The sequence below is a fragment of the Clupea harengus genome, chromosome 1, assembly GCF_900700415.2.
Source record: "Clupea harengus chromosome 1, Ch_v2.0.2, whole genome shotgun sequence".
Classification (NCBI taxonomy): domain Eukaryota; kingdom Metazoa; phylum Chordata; class Actinopteri; order Clupeiformes; family Clupeidae; genus Clupea; species Clupea harengus.
The window spans coordinates 28500464-28522392 of NC_045152.1; the positions used below are offsets into that span (position 1 = coordinate 28500464).

Below are 21929 nucleotides of genomic sequence, written 5' to 3' on the forward strand. Positions count from 1 at the left end.
CAAAGAGTAGCCTACTATGCTATGCTAAAGCCTTTTGTGTCAATATGGGCAAAGCCATAACAGACAGGCCAAGATTACTGACGTTAAGACAACTTTTTTCGTCACTTCAGTTTTTGACCCTAATACGCCACGACATTACGCTCTAGACAGCTCCCAAATGTCCATTTTGGAAATCAAAATAGAAACCTAGGGGTTACTTGAACTTCTAAACAGTTCATCCGCACAGACTGCCATAGTGCATTGTCTGCCACCTGTTGAACAGTTGCGGGGCTAAGCCATCACGCTGACCAATAGCACAGCGGAGCCGGCACGACCAGTTCCGCATGGCAGTACGCGCAGCGAACAATAAGCGAATGCACCCGAAAGAGGTTAGGTTTAGTATTGTGCAACATATTACACGTTGCCTGTTGTGAAGGCTGTGTTGTTGCCGGTGGAAAAAAGTAAAACTCGTCGCGGCACATTGGGAGGAGACTGTGATGATTCGCCGGCAGCTTGGGAGTTTATAAATGCAATTACCCAACAGGGTGCAGTCAGTGCAGTTCATACAGTTGTCGTTAACCCACACAAAGACGAGTGATGGGTAAGTCTGTATTATCTAACTTACTTGCTCTTAGCTTGTTTGTTTGTTTTGTATTCAGATAGAGACGTTACAGCTTGAAGTAATATTTGTGTATTATATTATGCTTTTGGTTTAGCAGAGTTAGCCACTGTGTGTCCATAGACACACAATAGCCTACTCTCAGGACGAACTCGTGAAAGGGGTTAAGAACAGTTAGATACAGCGTTTTTGGTGTGGTCTGTTGGTCGTATCAGTTGCCTGAATCGCGAATGATATGAAAGAGAACGTATCAATGAAGGCTATGTAGCCGATCTATTGCTCTCTAAAAGTTAAGAAAAACGTTTTTAGCCTTTTTTTAATGCGGTTTGAACCCGATGATCCCCCACCCCCCCTAAAGCAGGATTTACATGACGGTTAAACTTCAGCACCTGCTGCAGGCGTTTCTTTGTGCTTTTTCCCTAATACCCAATTTCACAAGTCAAGGCTAGCCATGTCAGAATAGCCTACCGGCAACAGTAACTGAACTGCGTAACAGTAACGTATGATAACTAGGTTATTCAGTGGAGTGTGTACACTGTGTACATTTACATTTATTTCAAATGAAACGTAGTTGCACCCGTTGCTTCCAACGTTCTTGTGCCCCTGTAAGAACATGTAGCGAAACCTATTTCCCGGGACATGTTCAGATTACATCATGTGGCAACCGTTGCAGTGTGACTAAAGCCGCCCTGATAACTCACAAACACGTTTGCGAAGTAGGTTAGGTGAGTGTGCTTCAACTGTGAAGACAAAGAAGTCGTCCAAACCGAAAGAGAACTCGGACTTTTGTCGAATAAAACGATAAACTTGTCATTGTAAAGGGAATATAGGCATGTCAGAGGAATCTTTGTGATATAAACATGTCAGTGTCTGTTAGTAATGTCTGAAAGTTATACACTTTTGTAGGTTTACCGGTTCCCACTTACACAGTATGTAGGCGTTTAGCATTGTGAGCTAAAACGTGCTTGTTTTGTTTTCAGGATGTCCGCTGAGGCACAGTGGAGAGACATGAGAAGAATCACGTGTTGACGGGAAGAGTTTTTTTTTCTTTTTTCTTTTCTTATCCTTAATCATTTCCCCATACAAAACAATCAATATTTTGATCACATCTGTATCTGTATCTTAGTCATAAAAACCTTGTGCAAAGACACAGGCAATATTTAGGTCTAAGACCTATTTTACACACTAGTCTTCAAAAATAAAACCAAAACAAAATCTGCAAATTCGTGGTCAGGGTGTTGGGGTCTTTTCCCCAGCTGACAACAGCATGTACTTAAAGAAGTACCTGACCGAGGGTCTAATTCAGGTGGCCATCCTGCTTAGCTTAAGCGGCATGAGGGTGGATGTGGATCCATACCTGCCCCCTCTGCAGGAGATCATCCTGGGCCAGAGCTCTGCCCTGACGCAGACGCAGTTCCACAACCTTCGCAACTCCCTGGAGGGTCAGGACCAACACCCTAAGAGTGTGGACCTGGATGGCTTCTTCACCGCCCGCAGGCTCCTCGGCTGGGTGCGTTCCCTGGATCGCCTGCAGCTGCCCACCACAGAGCTGGAGGCCTGGCTGGTTCACCAGGAGCCTGAGCCCCTGAAGCCAGTGTCCGTGCAGGGTGGGCAGATGGAGGGGGACAGTGGGCTGGACGACGATGGCGATCTCTCGGGCCTGGGCCTCAGAATGGAAGGAGGTGAAGAAGGTGGTGGTGGTGGGATTGGAGAGCTGGGCTACGGACAAGTTGCTATTGACAACAACACCGTCCGGGGTGCTGTAGATCCACTCCCGAGAGGTGAACAGCAGGACAACAGTGACAACATCAGCAAAGAGGTAGATCAGCTGACTATATGAACTAGCATGATGTAACCATGTAAGCATGCATGTCCCAGAACTGTAGTCAAACTCACACAACACAGACCAGTCCTAGGGAGAACCTGGTGAACCTTGTGAAAAACAAATCCCCTCTAGTGTGATGTATGTCTACTGGTAAAGCTGAGGAATGCTGTCAAACTGGATAATAGACTTCAATATAGCCGGCTGTACTAAGGACTTTGAAACATCCAGGAAGTAGATCCTCCTATAGATGAAAACCGTTGGTTTACGCCTAAGCAGAGTATTTGTGTGAAATATATGCCAAAGGCACCAGCTGATAGATGTGGTCATTGAAAAAGTGACAGGCTAGAACGCTGTTACTGGAGATTTATCCTGTAAATAAATATAGCCAGTTGTTCTACTAACCTTGGCAATAATGATCTGGAGATTGATGGAAAGTAAGCCCTTTTTTAAATTAAGCAACAACACTCTAAATAGTCTCCATGTCTTTGACATGTCTCCAAATGTGTGGGATATATTTGTTTACATGTGTGTGGATAGAAACATTGGGTACTTTCCCCTGTCACGGTACTTTCTGTTGGGTACAGGGTATGAGTTGATAGCTGTTGGCAGGCATCGAGTGTCAGTATGTGGGAGCATAGCCCAACAGGACCCTTGTTACTTAACAGCTGCACGCTGCATGTTGTGGTGTCCTAGTGACCGAGAGAGACTGGGGTAATTTTGACAGCATGTGACCAACAGAATCCTGTGTTGTCTGACATGTCTGCCCCTACTGGTAGGTTTAGAAAAATTCTCACAGAACTACTTTGAATTGTCCCAACCTCCCAACATATTAATGTACTTTCATTTTCGTGTGATTTTATATATTAGAGGAAAATCTATTGACATTGTTCTGTCACAGTTGTTTTATGAACAACATATCATAAAAGCTTGCTAAGATGGCAAGTCAAAGGTTGGCTGGCCTGTGCTTACTGTTACTGTTTGAGTATGTGACCAGCCTTGGCATTGTGCCCAGCTACCAGAGCTGTTGTGGTTTCCACTTGGGGACTCTCCCTACTCTTTCTTTCTTTCTTTCTTTCTTTCTCTCACTCCCTCTCTCGGCATCTGTTCAGGACAGTACAGGGAGTTTTGTCTCCCTTTTCACTGACACTAGTCAACACTATCCCTTAGCATGCATGCTCTCAGCTGGATTGGGGAACTTGATGACTTCAACTTGTTTCCCCATCTGAGGCACGGGAATTCTCTTTCCCTGACCTGACCAAACCCCATACGGTTTGCTCCAGTGCTGTCAAGTGGTGACCACACGTGTCCATCTGCACGGCGAGGGCAGATCAGATTGGTTTGCCTGTGCATGCCCACTAGTCTATTTCTGGACTCCGGGCATGTGCCCTTCACCTTTGCACTGGTACTCATTATCATTTGTCTTTAAAAGTCTGGACGCGGAGGTCAGGTGTGGCATGGGCATATAGATATTCAGCGCTCCTGATGCTGAAGTTTTATATACAAGTTATATATTCACTTTTTTTTAAAGAAGTTTTTATCATGTAGTTTGAATTAGCAAACTGATACCGGAAAGTACTTTCTGATTCCAGGACTTTGGGGTCAATAGCTGTACATTTTACAGTGGGACTACTGATGTGTATATAGCACAGTAATTCGTTTTTGGTTAAAACTTTCTCTGCACTGAACACACGCACAGAACATGTGAGGTAAATGTAATGCTAGAGCTTCAGATTAACAAGTGTCAGGGAAATTGGATCAAAGCTTCGTTGCTGCTGCCTGCGAAGTGTGACCAGTCCGGAGCTTTCCGGTGTTTTCCATGGCAGCTGCCGATTGATTTACCGCTCCTGGACTTGAGCACTTTCGCAAGTTCAGTCAATGGGATCGAAAGAAGCAGACTAGGGTTGGTGAAAGATTAGGGGAGGTGTCTGGTATTTCACCTTCCAGGGTAAAGCAGAACTCTTTGGGGAAATATAAGTGGGCCGCCACTGTATTCATGGACACAGGATTCTCAGATACACTGTCCAGCACAACCCATGCCCCTGTAAGGGGAGCACTAGCCTGGGCAGGTTTGTGGTCTCTGGTGTTTGGTGCCCTAAAACGCCTGAGCTGAGATTTCTGGGCTTGGCTTCTGTGACTCCCAGCATCTCTCTGGGTGGTTGTTTTGAAATGTGAGGAGAGTGGCTTCACACACGCTTTCTCTTTCGCAATGCTTGTTTACTTGTTAGGTGATCAAGGGCATGGTGTCCATCCCGTCTTACTCCTCTTTTTGACTGGACACATTAAAATAGCACCTGAGTTAAACACCTACCCTAAGCATTAAATGACCCGTGTTTGGATACAGTTGACATGTCCTGTTTTTTTATGATCATGTTGTCACAACATGTTGAGTACCCACGTGAGGGAGGAGAAACGATGATGGTAAATAGTATTGGGCTGCACTGTAAATTATCTCAGAAACTTGCCAGTGTTTATCATTTTGCACAGAAAATATGTTGTGTTTATCATTCAATAGATAAAATTGAAAGGGTCACATAAAACCAGGGCTACATGAGAAGTAAACAGAACCAAAGCACACAATAGCAGCACTATGGAAACTCACTGAGACATAAACCCTAAACAGCCCAGATCAGGGTGTCACCCAGTTTCTTCTGTTTGTCTGGAACGTTAAGTGGAAAGGATCAATACGGCAGAGGAGAGTAGATAACCGATAACACGCATAGTAAGCCTACAAAAGAGAATAAAGAAATACAGCGGAATACAGTGATTTTATTTGGGAGGAATTCTACAGCATACGGATAAATATAATCAGTGATCAGTAACTTTTCATTTTAATTAAAGTCAATGGAAGTATTGACTAAAGTCAAGTCAAAGTCCATAATCTCATTTCATTCACAGCTAGTGCTTGGGCTTGGAGACATGATTTGGGTCCATCTCCATTTACAGTCAGGTCACTGATTTGGGGTCAGCAACGCCATCTATTGATGATTTAATAGTTCTGTCAGTCCCTCAGCTCTGATGTATATTTTCACACAAGTATAGATCAAGCCAGTCAAGGTCATGAAGGATGCTCCATCACCAAACCGCTTCAAGATTTAAGGCAATTTTTCCTCAACAGCTGAGGTGTCGCTTCATTAAATTTGGGATCAATCGGCAGGCTAGGAGGCCACTCTAAATTTAGTGCATGCTGGGACGCAGGGACAACCAAAGCAGTGGGCTTAACTGAGCTGTAGTTTGGGTGCGTGCAAAGGTTAAATCTATTTCTAGCTGTCGGTCTTTTGTGATGGGTCTGTGTGGCAGATATGTAGACTGATTTGTATAGAAAAACAATGAAAAGCTCAGTAAAAGACACATTTGTATCAAACCTGCAGACTATCCAGTCTTACGGGAAGACATGCCAGATGGTTCAAAGTATTTAAGGACAGACACAGAGTGGACTGTGGTTGGCATGAAGCACTGGAAATTCACAGCTCATAACATCCCAGTCTACATACCAGGCACTTCATTCAAAAATATCTAGCGTACCATCAAGTGGGCATCATGAAACACCACAGAAAATGAATAAGCAGTTTTTTTTTAGCCAACCCTTGAACTGACACTTGATATGTTAAACCGTTTGACATTTGTGAAGTCTGTTTAGTCTACATTCAAAGTACTTTCAAAGATAATCTATTAACTTTTACGCCCTTTTTATTTTTGCAGGATGGTGATGTTTTAAACTTCCTGTGGCAACAGGAAGCAGATCCGGGTCAGCAATCAGAAGGCCCGGGTTACGGAAACCACCGGCAACCACTGGAGCCTCTTCTGAGTTCTTTTGATGATGATGATAGGTTCCGTGCTGACGTTTGGACAGCTGGAAGGCATTATCACTCCCATGGGGACCCTCCGTTTGGGGCCGATGTGCAGCAGGTAAGACGCTGCACGTGACCTGTACACTTCATAGCCATACTTCAAAACTATACTGGTTCAAATACTGGTACAAACGATTCTTGTTCAAAGCAAACAACACCCAACAATACTGCCTTCTGTTTTGGAAACTAAGATTACATAGATAAGACTAACCAATTGGGATATTTCACTCCTGTTCATATTTCTGTGTCTGGTGTCGTGTAATGAATTTTCTGGACAGCATGAGGCAAATACAACAAAGATGCAGTCGTCTCACTCTCCTGTATAGGCCACAGAACCTGCTAGATGACAAAAAGTGATGTGTCCTGGGAAATATTCATTAAGAGCAGTTTAATATTATCAACTGAATATGGATGCATTAGGCATTTGGGAGGCTGCTGAACCTACAGGAGATTGTAAGGCATGTCTGTAAGATTACATAACCTGTATTTAACCAGCTGGCCAGAGGGTGTGTGCCAGACTCAAATGAGAACAGTTTCTCTTTAACTCACTGCTTTGTTTATAACATTTAAGGCAGTTGAGCCAACACGGAAGGTTTATTCTATTATAGGGTCAGATGTATTTAGAGAAATGGTGGAAAAGTTAATGCTTATTTGTACAGGTTTTTCTTTTTTTAAACTGCACTGGTTACCACAATGCAGAGACATGAGTCATGTTTCTGTTTTGTGAAAGTGGTTTGGCATAGAACACTCTCAAGGAAGAAAACAACCACACACACACACACACACACCTGAATCGTTGACCTAGATTCCAAGTCTTCAAACCATAGGCCTGTACCTGTTTTATCTCACGGGGCAATGCAATAGTGGGAAAAAACCTTAACTGTAATAGGCTTACCTGCACATGCATTTATCTTCCTCTGGAAAATCGAAATATAAATAAATGAAATATAGTTAAGTGGGAAAAAATAGTTTTTATTAAATTCCTCTTCTCTGATCATGCCTGCATGTATATGTGTTAAGGAGGCAAAATACTAATGCTAATTTGTATCTCTATAATATAAGTGCAGAGTGGTTTCTATTGGCAAGTCACAACATGTTTCGGTAGAAATGAGTATGAACGCACATCTTTCATTTTGAGAATATTTTGGCATCCATCTCAGAAGGCTCAACATAAATCTTCGCTTTTGCATGTCGGCGTTTTTTTTGTGGTGGCATTTCACATCTTCTGTCTACCAGCTCAATACCGTAAAGTTCACATTTGCCGTCTGTACTGTACACATGGCTCCAAAACCCGACCTTGTCTTACCAAGCCTGGCCTTGGATTGAGCTAGAGATGGTAAATTGTCTCATTGCACATGCCCGAAAAGGGAGGTTGGTTTTTAAGCCCTACCTCCTCTCTTCCTTTAGTTGGTGGGCCTAGAAGGGGACACTTCATTGTCCCGACATGAGCACTTACAAGTACAGGAGGACACCTTCTCTTTTGGGCCGGAGGTAAAGGGTCAGAAGCAGCAATTTTTTTTTGTGATGGAATATTCGTATCCATTCTTATGAACCCTACATTCACTTAAACGTATCCGTGTTCTGATATGCAGTTTGTCAGTATTTTTTACTTCGCATAGAAGTAAAGAAATGAAATGGTCATGCCTTATTAGAATGGTCATGCCACAGTTAAGTGTAGTTCTCTTCCAGTACTGTGTGGAGATCCATAGTTAAAGCATAGCCTCAGCTCTTCGGTGGAATTGCCTCCAGTTAACAACGTACACTGAACTCTAAACTGCTGTTCCCATCGTGCGACTGTAAACATCTGGAAATGACCGTATGGTATAAGAAAAGTTCAACTCCATATGCTTTACTCGTAGGACTCACTGGTCGTTTATGCCCTTGTCTTCAACAATCATTGATGTATTTAATCATGAATGACATATGTGTCTCAAATGCAGACATGTGTTTTGTCTTTTGTCAGCATCCTGACCCAGAGCTGTTGGGACTGGATGAAGAGGTCTCATTTTCTGCCGGGAGGCCCCTCCTGTCCCCCCTCATCTCCCCGGGGGATCCTTCAATGGACCTGGAGCAGCAGTGGCAGGATCTCCTTGCCATCATGGAGCCCCAGGTGAGTCCTCGACTACGCCGGTTCCTCTCAACCTTTAGCCCAATCCATACCCAATAAATGTAAAACCAAGTTTGTAACATAACATCTTACCATAATTACGGCTTTGGTACGGAGGCCAATTCACAGGACGCCTTCAAAACGTATTTTACTTTGTCATCTTTTTGTAGGATATGGATTTGGTTGCGCCAGCGCTGAATTTACCTGTCAGCAATGTCGAACAAGCAGTGGCCATTGGGTCAATTAATGGCTTGCTTCATCAAGATGTCAGCCTGCACCAAGCCTCTGTGCCCAGAGTACACGAGGATGCCATGGGGGGACTCTCCCATTTGGATGCTGCCCCGACACCAACACAACACCACTCTTCCAGCAATCCTTCCGACGGCACCTTTAGTTTTGGTTCTCATGATGGCGCTGCCAACGGCGATTCAGACCTGGTTGATTCTGCTCTGCTCATTAACCTACTAGAGGAGCCGGCCTTGGCAAGTCCTCTTAGACCCCTGCTGGAGGAATCCATGTTGGACGAGATTAGTTTAATGGACCTGGCCCTGGAGGAAGGCATCAATCCCTCTGAGATGTGCCAGCTCGAGGAACACCTCGAGGACTCTGACTCGGGACTCTCCTTGAACTTCAGCCACAGCCCGGCCTCACCGAGTGGCTCTGAGGCTTCCTGCTCTTCCTCCTCTTCCTCCTCTTCATCCTCCTCCCTGTCATCCACAGGGTCCTTTTCGGAAGAAGGGGCTGTTGGGTACGATCCCGAGTACGAAGACATGGAAGACTCTGCGGAGGGTGCTTTTGGAGGCTATGCTGCAGAGACCAGGAAAGTGTGCGGGGCGAGCTACGTGGAGCCCAGCCGCTTTCAACACCTCCCCTGGCTAGACAGCGTCAGCCACGATCACACCTACAACCAGCCGCTGTCCAGAAATCCAGAGAAACCCGAAAAAGGCTGTTTTGAGGAATCACCGGAGGTTGTGGTCAAGGATACATTTATGGGTCGTGACGACCGCAGAGCCCGTGCGATGAGGGTCCCCTTCTCGACCGATCACATCATCAACCTCCCCGTGGAGGAGTTCAACATGCTCCTCACCAGGCACAAGCTGAGTGAAGCCCAGCTCACCCTCGTCCGGGACATCCGTCGGCGGGGGAAAAACAAGATGGCAGCACAGAACTGCCGCAGGAGAAAGCTGGACGTCGTTGTCGGACTGGAGCACAACGTCGACGGGCTTCGGCTCCGACGGGCCCGCTTGCTCCGGGAAAAAGCCGAGATGTACCGTTCAGTCCGGGAGATGAAGCAGCGCCTCAGCAGTCTCTACGAGGATGTGTTCTCCAGGCTGAGGGACGGCGAGGGCAGGCCGTACTCTGATCAGGAATACTCGCTTCAGTTTAACGCAGACGGCCGTGTGGTGCTTACCTCCAACCACACAAGCACGGAGTCCAGATGCAAGTCCAGCAAGAAACAGAAGGACAAGAGGAAGTGAGTGGCTGGAAGTGAAATCCATAAAGATTTTTTTTTTCTCTGACTCAGATACTGGAGCGAGAAGCTTCTCTTACATCTCCGTGAAGGTGGTTCTTCCCAGTGTCAACTGTTCTTGGTGAAAGGTGAAAAAGAAGTTTAAAAAAAAAAAAAAATGTGTTGTAACTATCAGGCTGCATTCATTTGAACAGGATGGGAACAATATAGGATCAGTTAGAGAGTACAACTCGCTGGCAATCAACATCATGGGTGCAAAACTGTTGTCAAGAACCACTGAAAACACTGTCCAGCAAGGGCAGAACCAGGAACACTGAAGCAATAGGACCGCAGCACACACTCAAACACACAACACAGACCTCTGAGTAAAAGACACATTTGTTTGTCTGCTGACTGGACACCAAAGAACCTTGAAATGAAGACGGCAAGGGAAAAAAATACAGTTTTGCAGTGAAATCATCACCATGGGTATTCAAGGAGTAATGGAATCTGCCAGAATGATCACCAGATGCACAATGAGATACTTGACATGTTTTGTTACATGTTTGTTGACTTGTATAACAAACGTGTTGTAGTGGAAGTAAGGAGGGTATTTCAAAACCTTCAAGAGGGATATTTAAAATGCAGTATCAATGAGTAATGGCCTATTTGTCTTGTAGCTATGTGTGGAGTTATGTGGAAAATGTGCCTTATTCAGAAAGACTTTTCCAATGAGTGTGACAACCCCAAACTATAGACTTGGTTATTTTTGTCAACGCCTTTAGCTTTGTTGTGCAGTTCCCCTCTGTGTATTTACTGAAACTGGTTTAGAGTTATGTCAGCTTTATGGTTTGGGCAAGTCATGTGACCAGGAAAAAAACAAAAAGTGAAAAAGAGATATATGGGGAATTTGTAAAGGTTCAATACCTTGTTTTTGCTGTCAGGTTTGTGCTTTTAGACCTACAATAATTATACAATTCTGAAGGTATGGTAAAAAGACAGTATTGCATAGCATTCATGTGCATTGCATGCCTCTTGTATGCATCTCCAGTCTTACAGACTTTTCATTGTTTTCGGTTACATTTGTCCTGGCATTATCCCGGAAAAACATACACAAACAGAACACAACACACTAAAAACAAACAGGAGGCATACAATGCGCAGGAATATATTATCTTTTCATTGTTCCTTTATCATTTAAGTTGGTATAAAGAGATGTTTGTACAGGGTGATGCAAGGTGTGAGAAACGGATCATTGGTCATTCAGCTTTTCACCAGCAAAGCATTTTTGCCTGGAAAACTGATCTACATACTTATTAAAAATAATGGTTCCGAGCATATACATGCTGCCTTAAAATTCAAAGTTCAGAGACAAGTAGTACCATTAGGAAGCTTTGCACAGGCCCTCAAAGCTCCTAAAGATAGTTTTGACTTGTATGTCAAAACAAGACAATATTTTGATCATGTAGATATCAAGGTAGGACAAAAACACTGACAATACTAATATTATGTAGTATTTCTGAATCACTCAAGTATAAAATTGTTTTGTAACAGCCTAAATGTCTATTTGACTATTTCTGTACTGCTAGTATTCGCCTTGTCTGTACACATGGCAGCTCTCAGGAAAAACTACCCTCATCAGCCATGTTTTGTTTTTGTTTTCCCCCAACAGGGTACCAGCATTTGTTTTCAAATGGTGAATTACATATGCGTTTTGTAAATATGTTTTTGGTATTTTTTTTTTCTGGCTTAATAAATTATTTGTTTGTATTTGTGTTACTTTCCTTGAGATTATGTCTGATCACAACAAATTGTCACAGTGTACATTTAAAGGCAGAACGTAGTTTCACACAAAGCTATTAGAATGGTTGACCACTCCTTTTAGCATTTCCCTTCACAGCCAGTAGAAGGTAAAAGTCCTAATTCCATCTTGAAGGTCTCATGTACTTTAGGCCAAATTTCCCAATGGATGTAATGATAAGTTGCATCTTCCTGCTTTAGGAATTAGCTTACTTGGGATGGCCTAATGAAACTCACCTACAGTGCAATGTAAAAAGGGACTTCACAAGCAGCCATTTCTTAAAAATGAGGGTTTATTTTTCAAAAACTAAAATAAAAAAAAAATACAGAAACCCCTAAAATCAGTGACAATGTAGTAACATGCATGAAGGTTTTTTTTTATATATATAAGAAAACAAAAAGGATTTACGATAACGCAGCACTAAAGCACTGGAAGAAAGCTTGTAGCAAAACAGAAAAGACTTCACAAGAGCATCTCTGTGGCTTGCTTGCCGGAATGGGTATTCACAACGTAGATCCCCCCACCCACGTGTCCAAAGGGTTTGCACTTGCCATCGTTCGGAGTGCCACTGATAACCAACCAGAGCGAACGTCTGTGCCGTTTACTGATCGTTTCAATTTGAGGCACATTAAACTGTACAATAAAACTATGACAATGACCATTAAAACTCCAGCTGCGCTGCTAGGACCAAACCTCTTAACCCGGACAACGTGGGTAACCAGGGTTACTTGATGTCTTGTTCATTTTTTTTTCCGTTTGTTTGCATTTTTGTATCCTGCAGTTTACATCACAACACTCTACATTCAGCGTTTTAACATTGACTAACTGAAACATGATGACAACCAGAATGAGAGGCAGAGGCAGTACCCTCTTCAATCTGATTGGCCTTGACGGCAAAGCACACCTGCCGGACACTGATACAATGATGTGCATTAAGTAACACTAAACTATGGCAAAGTCCTTTTCTTGTTGATTTACAATATATACTTTAACTTTGCTGCCCCCCCCAACCAACCCAACCCAACCCAACCCAACCCAACCCATGATCTCTTGATGAATGTCTTCACACATTATCGCTATAAAACGTGTACTTCACTATTCCTGACCCGCCCCGAACCACTTAAAAAAAATATGTTACAATAAACATAAACACTGACTGTTGTGGAGTATCTAGGGAACTATGGGAAATGTAGTAATCTCCTCCAAAGGTTGACCATGAGTCTAGCCAGTAGTTCGATACAAGAAGACTGGGTTTCACTTGTGCTCAGTGGGTCCTTGGAAACAATGCACTGCTTTTAAGGGTAATTTAAACATGGAAAGGAGAGGGGTAAATCTCGTGTATCTTGTTCATAACACTCAAAAAAGAGGATACTTTAGACCAGGTAAAAACACATGCATTTACACATTATATGATAATGATATGAAGAGAGATAGCCACATTGATAGAAAAAAGAAAGACAAGTGTGATTAAAGCGCTAAAATGACCAACTGACCAGCATTGAGACTATTGAAAATGACTGCAACGATCTTGCAGTTAACCTCCATGGACTAAACAGAAGATCTGTCTGAAACTGAGAATATACAACTTTATAAACAATCACTTTTTCATGAACCAGTCTGTTGATTACACCATCCACTCATCCAAGGGAGGCCGAGCAGCACCTGTGAGTGAAGACTACATTTCCCATAATCCAAAGCAGAGAAATGAAGAAATTGCTGAGAAGCCTCTCGGTCACACCCTCCCTCTTCTTTCACCAATCCATTCTCCAAACCGCTGACCCAAGATCGGTCTGCTCACACAACCACATCGGCTTCAAAAAAGTCCAGGATTTTTCCGCAGCAAAGTAAGAGAAATAGAAAGAAAATGAGCTTAAAAACAGCCAATCCTCAGACCTCATCTGTCGTAAACCCTTCCCCAGCTCTCCCCACCCACCCTCTCTTCCACTACCCTTCGGTTAGTTTTTGTCGTCCTTCTTCTCCTCCTCTTCGGTGGGGTAGGAGTGCCATGTCAGACGCTCCTCGTAGAAGGAGATGACCACCTGCGGACACTTCACGTTTGCCTCCTTTGCTGGCACCAGATCTGCCTCATCAGAGTTTTTCCTGAGGGGGAAAAAAAAAAAATTCCTAACTTTCCTAGTTAAACATGAACAGTGAGGACATTACTTCTGCACAAGGGACTAAGTTCGCTGAACCTTTCTTGGTTAAAATCAAACCACAGTAAAGCGTTTAAAGCAACTGTTTTTAATATACTGTGTAGAGGGTTATGAACAGTGCATCTAGGCTACCCACCATTTCATGAGGAACATGAGCTCTCCGCTGGAGTCTGTGGCTCCAATGATGCGCTCTGGGTCCAGTCCTCTGGCAAAACCTCTCGGCTTCTCTGCCTTAAACAGTACAACGGAGAGGTTTGGAGTGCACACAAAACTATCTGAATATGAAGAGGTTTTCATAATGCACTCGTGTCTGATAAAAAAAAATAAAAAAAAAAAGTTTATAGTGTTCTTCCATATGAATGTGGTGGTGCATTTGGACAAGACAAAATTATTTAGCAGTCCTGCAAATCTAGACAACCGACTTGACAATTCTGGCCAGAGGGGGCCAAATGGCATCATATCAGAGGACCCAGCTCTGATCTTCGTACACCAAAAGACTTCCATTGTGTGCATTCACAGCAACCCCCACGCATTGAGTGCCATTAGACATATTAGCATGGTCTGGGCACAGTTCAACTTATTACCATACCCCGCATCCCTAACACCTGGTTGTTTGCTACAACCTCTCCCATTGTCACATAGAAAACATAAGGATGTTTGTGACTTCCAACTTATGTGCAAATTTATATGAATGTAGTATATTCATGTCCTTGTGATGTGGGCGGCAGTCTGATCATGGTTTCATTGCAATCTGAAGTATCTGCCATAGTTGTGTTATTTGAATAGAGTTTTGATTTTAGTTCCGCATATTAATCAGCTTCCAGGGCGCCTCTGCACTATTCAGCTGCAAACAGCCAACTAAAGACTTACTTGAGCCAAAGGGCATGGCCTTAAGACACAGAAGAATAACATTGGATTGGTTGATGGAAATGGAGTTTATGGCATTTTACCAATCATTGAGAGATATTTGGTCTCTAAGACTCGCTTGCTCTTCCTCTTGCTATACTCTCTTTCGCTCCTTCTCTCTTTATTTCACCTTTTATCTCTCCCCATCCCGTCTCTCCATCTTCTTCACTCATTCTGGTTGGGGTTACTTTCTCTACAGTTGATGCCTTTGTGGTTTATCAAGTTTATTTGGTTTAATTGGCATCCAACCTGTTTATTCAGTTGTTATTATCTCCAGTTGTACTTATCCATTTGGTTTACAGCTAACATTCAGTTTGGTTGATACTTCTAACATTTAAGATTGCAGTTTATTGTAGTAATAACCCTAACCCCTAGATTTCTTTAATACAAATTCTGTCAACCTTCTATATGTTTGAAGGACTTAGATTACTGAATATGATCTGCAACAACAGCAGTATTTAACACGGTGCTGCATATCGTCCATCTCGTCACAAAACATTTAGCACGACACATTTGGGCGCAGTTTTGAGTGCAGCGCAGTTTAGGTTCTAATGGCAATGCAAATAAGCGTGGTGCAGTCAACAGTGGTAATGTAAAAAAGCCATTATTAACATACTTAATAGACTCTGAAGGCATAGCCATTCACACGCTTGAAGGTCATTTGGTTTGGAAAATGTTCTTTTATGAGCCAAGTGAGCTTACAAAGACCATCTTAGACAAGGGCACAATAATGAGTGTTCAAGGTGCAGTCTGGCAAGGGGTGGTTGGTGTTTTAGCTCAACAGCCAATCAAATTACACCCCTCCCAACTGTAACTAAATGGAGAAACTGAAATATAGACCTGAAATATAGATCTGTCCTGGCATCTCCTTCCCGAAAGCATTGTTGAATAACTACAAGCAAAGACTAAAGAGACCAGAAGTCGTTTTGAAAATGCGCTCTCTACATTGCCACAGTGGTTGCCAAACAACGGTTTCAGGAAGGGAAGCCCTAGGTGGAAGCTGGGATTCTCACCTCGTCTTTCCTCTTCTTAGGCCTGCTCTCCTCTCCGCCTACGTCGCTGTCGGACTCGCCCGTTTTCCTCTTGCCACCCTCCTTCTTCTCCTCGTGCGCAGACTTCTGGGACTGCAGGAACTCGGCAATGAGGTCTGGACAGTCCAGGTTGTCCTCAGGTTCCCACGTGTTGTCTTCACTAAGGGGACATTGAAATGCTCAGGACAGGACATGACACCCCGACATACAGCAGCACATCGCACATTCCCACCCGAAATACCACTGGATTAAATGTATCATTAATTTGATAATCGCTAGGAACTTTTCAATATTTGTCTACTCCACCTCCCCCAATGCACCATACCTGTCAAGTCTCACGTTTCATTGTCAACATTTTCCATGCGTTACACTCAATAGCACAGAGAAGTCCAAAAGACCGCTGCACAGAAGAGACTACCATGTCTGTGATGCAACGATGCAATATTCAGCGGGTTGCACCTTCATCACTCAACAACTTCTTATCTCTATGGAGCAAACATAGACCTGTTCATAAAATGCTGTGCAATTTTAACAATGTGGTCTTGTGCGTGTGTGTGTGTGTGTGTGTGTGTGTGTGTGTTGGGGGGGGGGGGTTCAAGGATTTAAATCACTTCACTGCAGTGGATCACAATCAATCACACAAGGATTTCAATCACAGATTTGTGTCATGATATGTGAGATATGACCCATTCACACTTTTTGACAGCTGTAGCAGTCTGGTTTTGCATGTTTCTCCTGTTTGTACAGTAGCATCTAGTCTTACTGCGCCACACGTTTCGTTGTAAATCCTGACCCCATCCTTAACTTCCACCACAATGACCAACACAGTACGCGTGCAGGAGGGGCACCAAAACAGCCTAATGATCATCACACACTCACACGAATCTGACCACATGAAATTTCAACTTGCACTCACCAAAACTGGCTGCATATAAGACCATTTTGGTTGCATTCTGGAGCCCTGCTCCAATGCCAGAAGACTGTTTAAAGTTGCATGTTTATATATATATATGCTAGTTGCATGTTTATATACTGTATATATGCTAGTAAGAAGTGCTGTAATGGCAGGATGGGACCTTGGAGTAAGAAGCAGCGGATGAGATGCCAGGAAGAGTCCTATTGTTTACTTCAGGAGCACATAGCACCTCTGCAATTGGTTAGACCACCTGTAACAGTTTGACTAAGTTGCAAACCAATAAAGAATCGGTCTCAAGAAAAATGAACGGTCCAGTGAATTTTGAGCGCATCGTTCTCATTCAAGTGTTCCTCTACCACACAGGTACATTTTTTTATTCGAACAGCACTTCAGAAGGTCTTTTGACTGCACACACTATGCTCGTGTTCCCCTACTGCAAGTACGGAGATGGTATGTGAATATGCCTCTACTAAAAGAATCACGTACAAGACTGCACAGATTTGGATTCGCATACAACTTACTCTGAGAAGCCCTTCCACTTGAGCAGATACTCCACGCGCCCCTTCACCACCCGCCGGTCCAGAACCTTCTCCACCACATATTCCTCCTCCTCCTCCTCTACCACCTCCTCGACCTTCTTCTTGTTCTGCTTCTTTCCTGTGGTGGGTGCCAGCTTGGCTGCTGCTGCGGGTGCGGGTGCTGCGGGTGCTGCGGGTGCTGCTGCAGGTGCAGGTGCTGCTGCTGGTGCTGCTGCTGGTGCGGGTGCTGGTTCTGTAAGGGGGGGGGGGGGCAAAAGGTTGAGGGTGGGGGTGGGGGAGAATGGTTGGTTTTGGGGTTGTCACTTAAGTGTCTGGCCTATTTGTTTGTGTTTTTAATGGAGGGAGGGAGATAATGGTCCAGCCTTGGGAACTGCTGTAGGCTGAGCTCTGAAAGACACAGGCGTGGATGAGGCTACTCTGCCTGCCGGAGGACGCCCGGAGGTCATAACTTTCTGTCTTCTCACAAAGCCAGCTTGATGCTTATGTAGAGGAGTGGTTGGACCACAATAGTGAATGCCCGCCAATACCCTTCAGAAACTGGTGTAATTTTGTCAAAGGACTCCAGGGACTTTGAACAGGTGTGAAGGTGAGCAACCGATTAAACTGAGAAGACAAGCCACTTTCTTTTATTCTGAGAGTCGAATTTAATCTGACATTTTTATTTCAAAGGTTACGTTTCACGCCACTGTCAAAGCTGAAATGGCTATGCTGTCACAGGATCATGTGACAATGTTATTTTGATACGAAACAAAGACAAAAGAAAGGGGTAGATTAGTGCCTCACAAAGTTTATTCCACTGATGAGTGGATGAAAAGAAGGGATTGATACAACGTCCTGCATTGGTTACACTGATACACCCCAGCTACCCAAACAAGAGAGACAACACATGTTACAGTTGACTCGCAAAAAAAAAAAACATTTACATTTTACATAGCAGCTGCTCTCCAGTTGGAACTAATCAAGAAGCAGGTGTGTTAACAGTTAACTTCAACTTCCACCTTCATTTGAAGCTGAACCAAAAGGGTTTTTGACACATTCCTGAGACTTCCCCCTTCCCAATATGACAACATTCTAGAACTCTCAGATGAACAAGGTGGTAGACAAATGAGGAAAAAAGAAAAGCAAAATTCCACTCCACAGATATCCTTTCCAGCACACCTGTTCCTACTTTCCCCCCATGGAAGGGCAAAAACACCCCAAACCCTGACACTGGAACAACGGAGTACACTCTGTCAATGCCCTGTTCACTGAAAAGACTAAAGAGACAATAACAAACAAACAAACAAACAAACAAACAAACAGAAAATGTGTGGATTTCAAGCAAAAATAACAGATTAGCATAGAAGAAAGTTGTGAGACACCTGCACTGGGAGCATCATTAGATGTGTCTGCTGCAGGTTGGCTCATGCTCGGCTTGAAGGATCACAGGAACCTTCCGGTTCCTTCTCAACGTCAACAGAGCTAAACGACAGAGCGAGAAAGGGATTAAGATAGAGGGTGAAATAAAGCCCATGAGCAGAGAGCCTATGATAAAAGTGGCACCATCATTCTGACAAAGATTAACATGTACATTTCCTTTAAAACCCTGGACATACAGAGAGTGATTCCTTTCTTTCAATACTATGCAGGGAGAAACAGGCATGCATTAATAGATTTTGTACACAAACACTTAAATACATGTAGATTCACACAGATTCATCATTAAAAATACACAGTTCGGCTAGATAGAAAAAGAGAAGAATCACTTCCCTGGGTCACGACCACCTTTAACAATCCTCTCCTCTATTAACAGAAGCAATACACATGCTACTGTAATCAGGGTCCTACAGCTTGGACAAAAACAATGTGCTTTCATATGCAGGACCCTGGGGCTGGTCTCAGTTCATAGGCAAGATAAGGGGGCTGTTCATAAGATTTTGGATGTGCACAGGTGTAAAGCTGTTGGGCCACACTGGCAGTCTAAAAAGCCTGACGTGATATAATAACACAATTTCAGTCAAATTGAAAAGCTGTGGAATGAATTTAGGGGGCCTGAAAAAAAGATTAAAAAAAGAACTCTTCCTTCATGGTAAAAGACAGCAAGGGTCTTGCAAAAACATTAACAGCAGTGGAACATGGAAACCTAGCTTTCCTTTTTATTCTCTTCCACACATCACAAGTGAGGGACACTGATTCCATCTGAAACAATTGTTGCCTTCCCAAGGTCTGCTAGCACAAGGCTCTGTCAGAGAAAAGCTCAGGAGTGAGGTGGGGTGGGGTGAGGATGGTGAGGTGGTGGGTGGGAGAATGCTGCTGTGAGGGATTACTGGAGCATAAAGGATGCCACATCATGCTGCCAACTTTGAACCAAGACATTGCAGTTCATTGGTTTAAAAGCAAAGAGCAAGAGAGAAGTAGAGAGAGAGCACATCCAGGTGAAAGATAAAGGAATGTGGTGGGGAGGGGGGCTGTGAGCTATGTCCTTCAACTGTGAACCTCCTGTTCACTTATGGGGGCAGGGCTTTTTACTGAAGCATCTTCTCTTCACCCTGTAGAGGACAGAAAACCAGAAAGATACAACAACCCCCCCCCCCCCCCCCCCCCCCGTCACCGACGCCACCACCACCAGCTTCCCATTGCGTGAATACACAAATGACTTTTCCCTTACTCACCACACAATCAACAAGTAATCACATCGTGAACCATGTGAGGTGAGACAGTTGGTTTAAAAAAATAAGTAAAGAAAGAAAATCACTGTCCGAGGAGGGCGTGACCAAAACAAAGCCTCTGAATGAAATACAGCTAGGAAACCAACTGTATTGGGAATCTGACACAAGAGAAGCAAAACAACAATATTGCCTGCACCATGTTATTTGGGATTTTTCACACTAGTTGAATTCTTAAATTCTCTTTTCATTTTTTTTGCATGCCAGGTCAGTGCACTTGGTTCTAAACTGCAGTCTACATATCAACTAAGTTAACGTGCAAACGAACACAAGGGTAACTCATAGCTTTCCTTACCAAATAGATACGCCTTGCATTAACTCAACACTATTAATATTTTAGCCGTCTCTGCCAGTGACTTGTAATTTGTAAATCAAAGCCTGTAAAAGTTGCTTGCTACCTAGGATATAGGCCTATGCCGACTGGTCGAACGTTCAATACAGACACATACCTACACCTGCCCAACTGTCTTAAACGTTACGGTTAAAGGTATCAAAACAAAACAAAAATTCAGAGTACTTGTACAGAGTGCATGTCATGTTATGTTATATTATGTTTGCTATGTTATGGTAGGTTGTTGTGCGGTGCCTTGTCCTAAGAATTTCAGTGCCCAGTCTGACCCTGTGTCATACTGTGCATCTGACAATAAAAGACTTGTAACTTGTAACAAAAAAGTTCGTAAAAGTCTAATGGCACAAATAACTTCTACACACAAATTTGGCTACAGAAGACAAAATGGTAAGGCCCACCCCCTGTTACAAAACAGCGGTGGAGACTGAGCATATTATTTCTAGCTTGCTAGACATCTGTTGTAAATCTAACATAGGCTTCCATCACCTATTCTCCAGCTATAATCAATATCTCAATCACGTTTTCAGCGAGGGTTTCACGCTGCATAAAATCAGTCAATGACATCAATTCGGCACCGGTAACGCTGAATCAAATTATGTAGCAAACAGTGCCCGACAGAACATCTCTATTTGCAAGCATTGCTCGTCTCAGTCATGGCTTCCCGCCTCCTCCTCCTCCATGTTGACCTGAATCAGCGCAGCAAACGGTACTCATAGAGCTGGGAAATGCTGCACGAGGAGGCTTGGTCAACATGCTGATAAAGGCAACTGATCTCAGACAGCGAAGTTAAGACCACTAAAATGCATGCACACCTATTTTAATCACGTGGTTCGATGATTCGATTTCTACAGCTGCAACCCAAACAAACCTCAACGTTGACTCATTTTGCAAAGCTACCGGGCTGGAATAAAATTGAACTTACCTTTACACAGAAATGACAACGGACACACAGATGCGAAAAGCCTTTTGATCTGACTTTGGGATAGCGTAACTGCTACTTAGTTTGCACAAGCTTGCAGCTGTTATGTGGGAAAAATATAGTAGAACGTTGTGTTACTTTAGAACCACGTCCCCTCTTCTTGCAGACAAAAGAGTACCACTACCCTAGCCACCCGCCAACTTGAGCATGCGTCAAATTACGACCCCGACAATGGCATCATGGGAGATTGAGTGAAAGCCAAGACTTGTGTGTTTTGCAGCTTCTGCAAGCTGTGAGATGTATAAAACGTATTAAGCCAGTTAACATAAGAAGGCTCGCACTACTTCGTACTTGCAATTTGAACAAATATGTTATTTGAATTTGAGAGCATAGACTACAGTCTACTATTTGCCTGTACAGCGCTGTTCAGGTTTAGTCAGGCAGGCAGTGTGCTAATGAGAACACTAATTTATCTTTTTTTCTCTCTGTAATATTGTTGTGCCTGGGGTAGACCAAGTACAGTAAGAACACTTTTAGCAAACAAAAACTGAAAACGTTATATTTCACATGATGTTTATTTTGCCTGTCTACTAAAATGTGTTTTCTACAAGTAGGCCTAGTTCATAATTTCCACAACCTACTTTTTTTTTTTTGCCTACTTTTGTTACAACTGTACAGTTTGAACAGCACCATGGAACAGCTGAAACACTCATCTGTAATGCGGGAAAGCTGCCTACCAATTCATTGCAAAGGTCAGCTGCTTCAACAGATGATTGGTCATT

The 21929-nt window shown here is 43.4% G+C and overlaps 2 protein-coding genes across 2 annotated transcripts; one reads left to right on the forward strand and one right to left on the reverse strand.

Moving 5' to 3' along the window:
- Positions 1-80: 80 nt before the first annotated feature.
- Positions 81-11384, forward strand: nfe2l1a (nuclear factor, erythroid 2-like 1a). Its single transcript, XM_012841828.3, has 5 exons — positions 81-580; positions 1579-2417; positions 6123-6329; positions 8235-8381; positions 8549-11384. The coding sequence occupies exons 2-5, from the start codon at positions 1866-1868 to the stop codon at positions 9854-9856; spliced, it is 2214 nt and encodes a 737-aa protein (XP_012697282.2). The 5' UTR covers positions 81-580; positions 1579-1865; the 3' UTR covers positions 9857-11384.
- Positions 11385-11903: 519 nt separating this feature from the next.
- cbx1a (chromobox homolog 1a (HP1 beta homolog Drosophila)) lies at positions 11904-21382 on the reverse strand. Its single transcript, XM_031574883.2, has 6 exons — positions 21151-21382; positions 18536-18635; positions 17157-17406; positions 15702-15879; positions 13919-14013; positions 11904-13729 (listed from the first exon to the last, which is right to left on the reverse strand). Exons 2-6 carry the CDS (start codon positions 18579-18581, stop codon positions 13585-13587), a joined length of 714 nt encoding a protein of 237 aa, XP_031430743.1. The 5' UTR covers positions 18582-18635; positions 21151-21382; the 3' UTR covers positions 11904-13584.
- Positions 21383-21929: the final 547 nt, after the last annotated feature.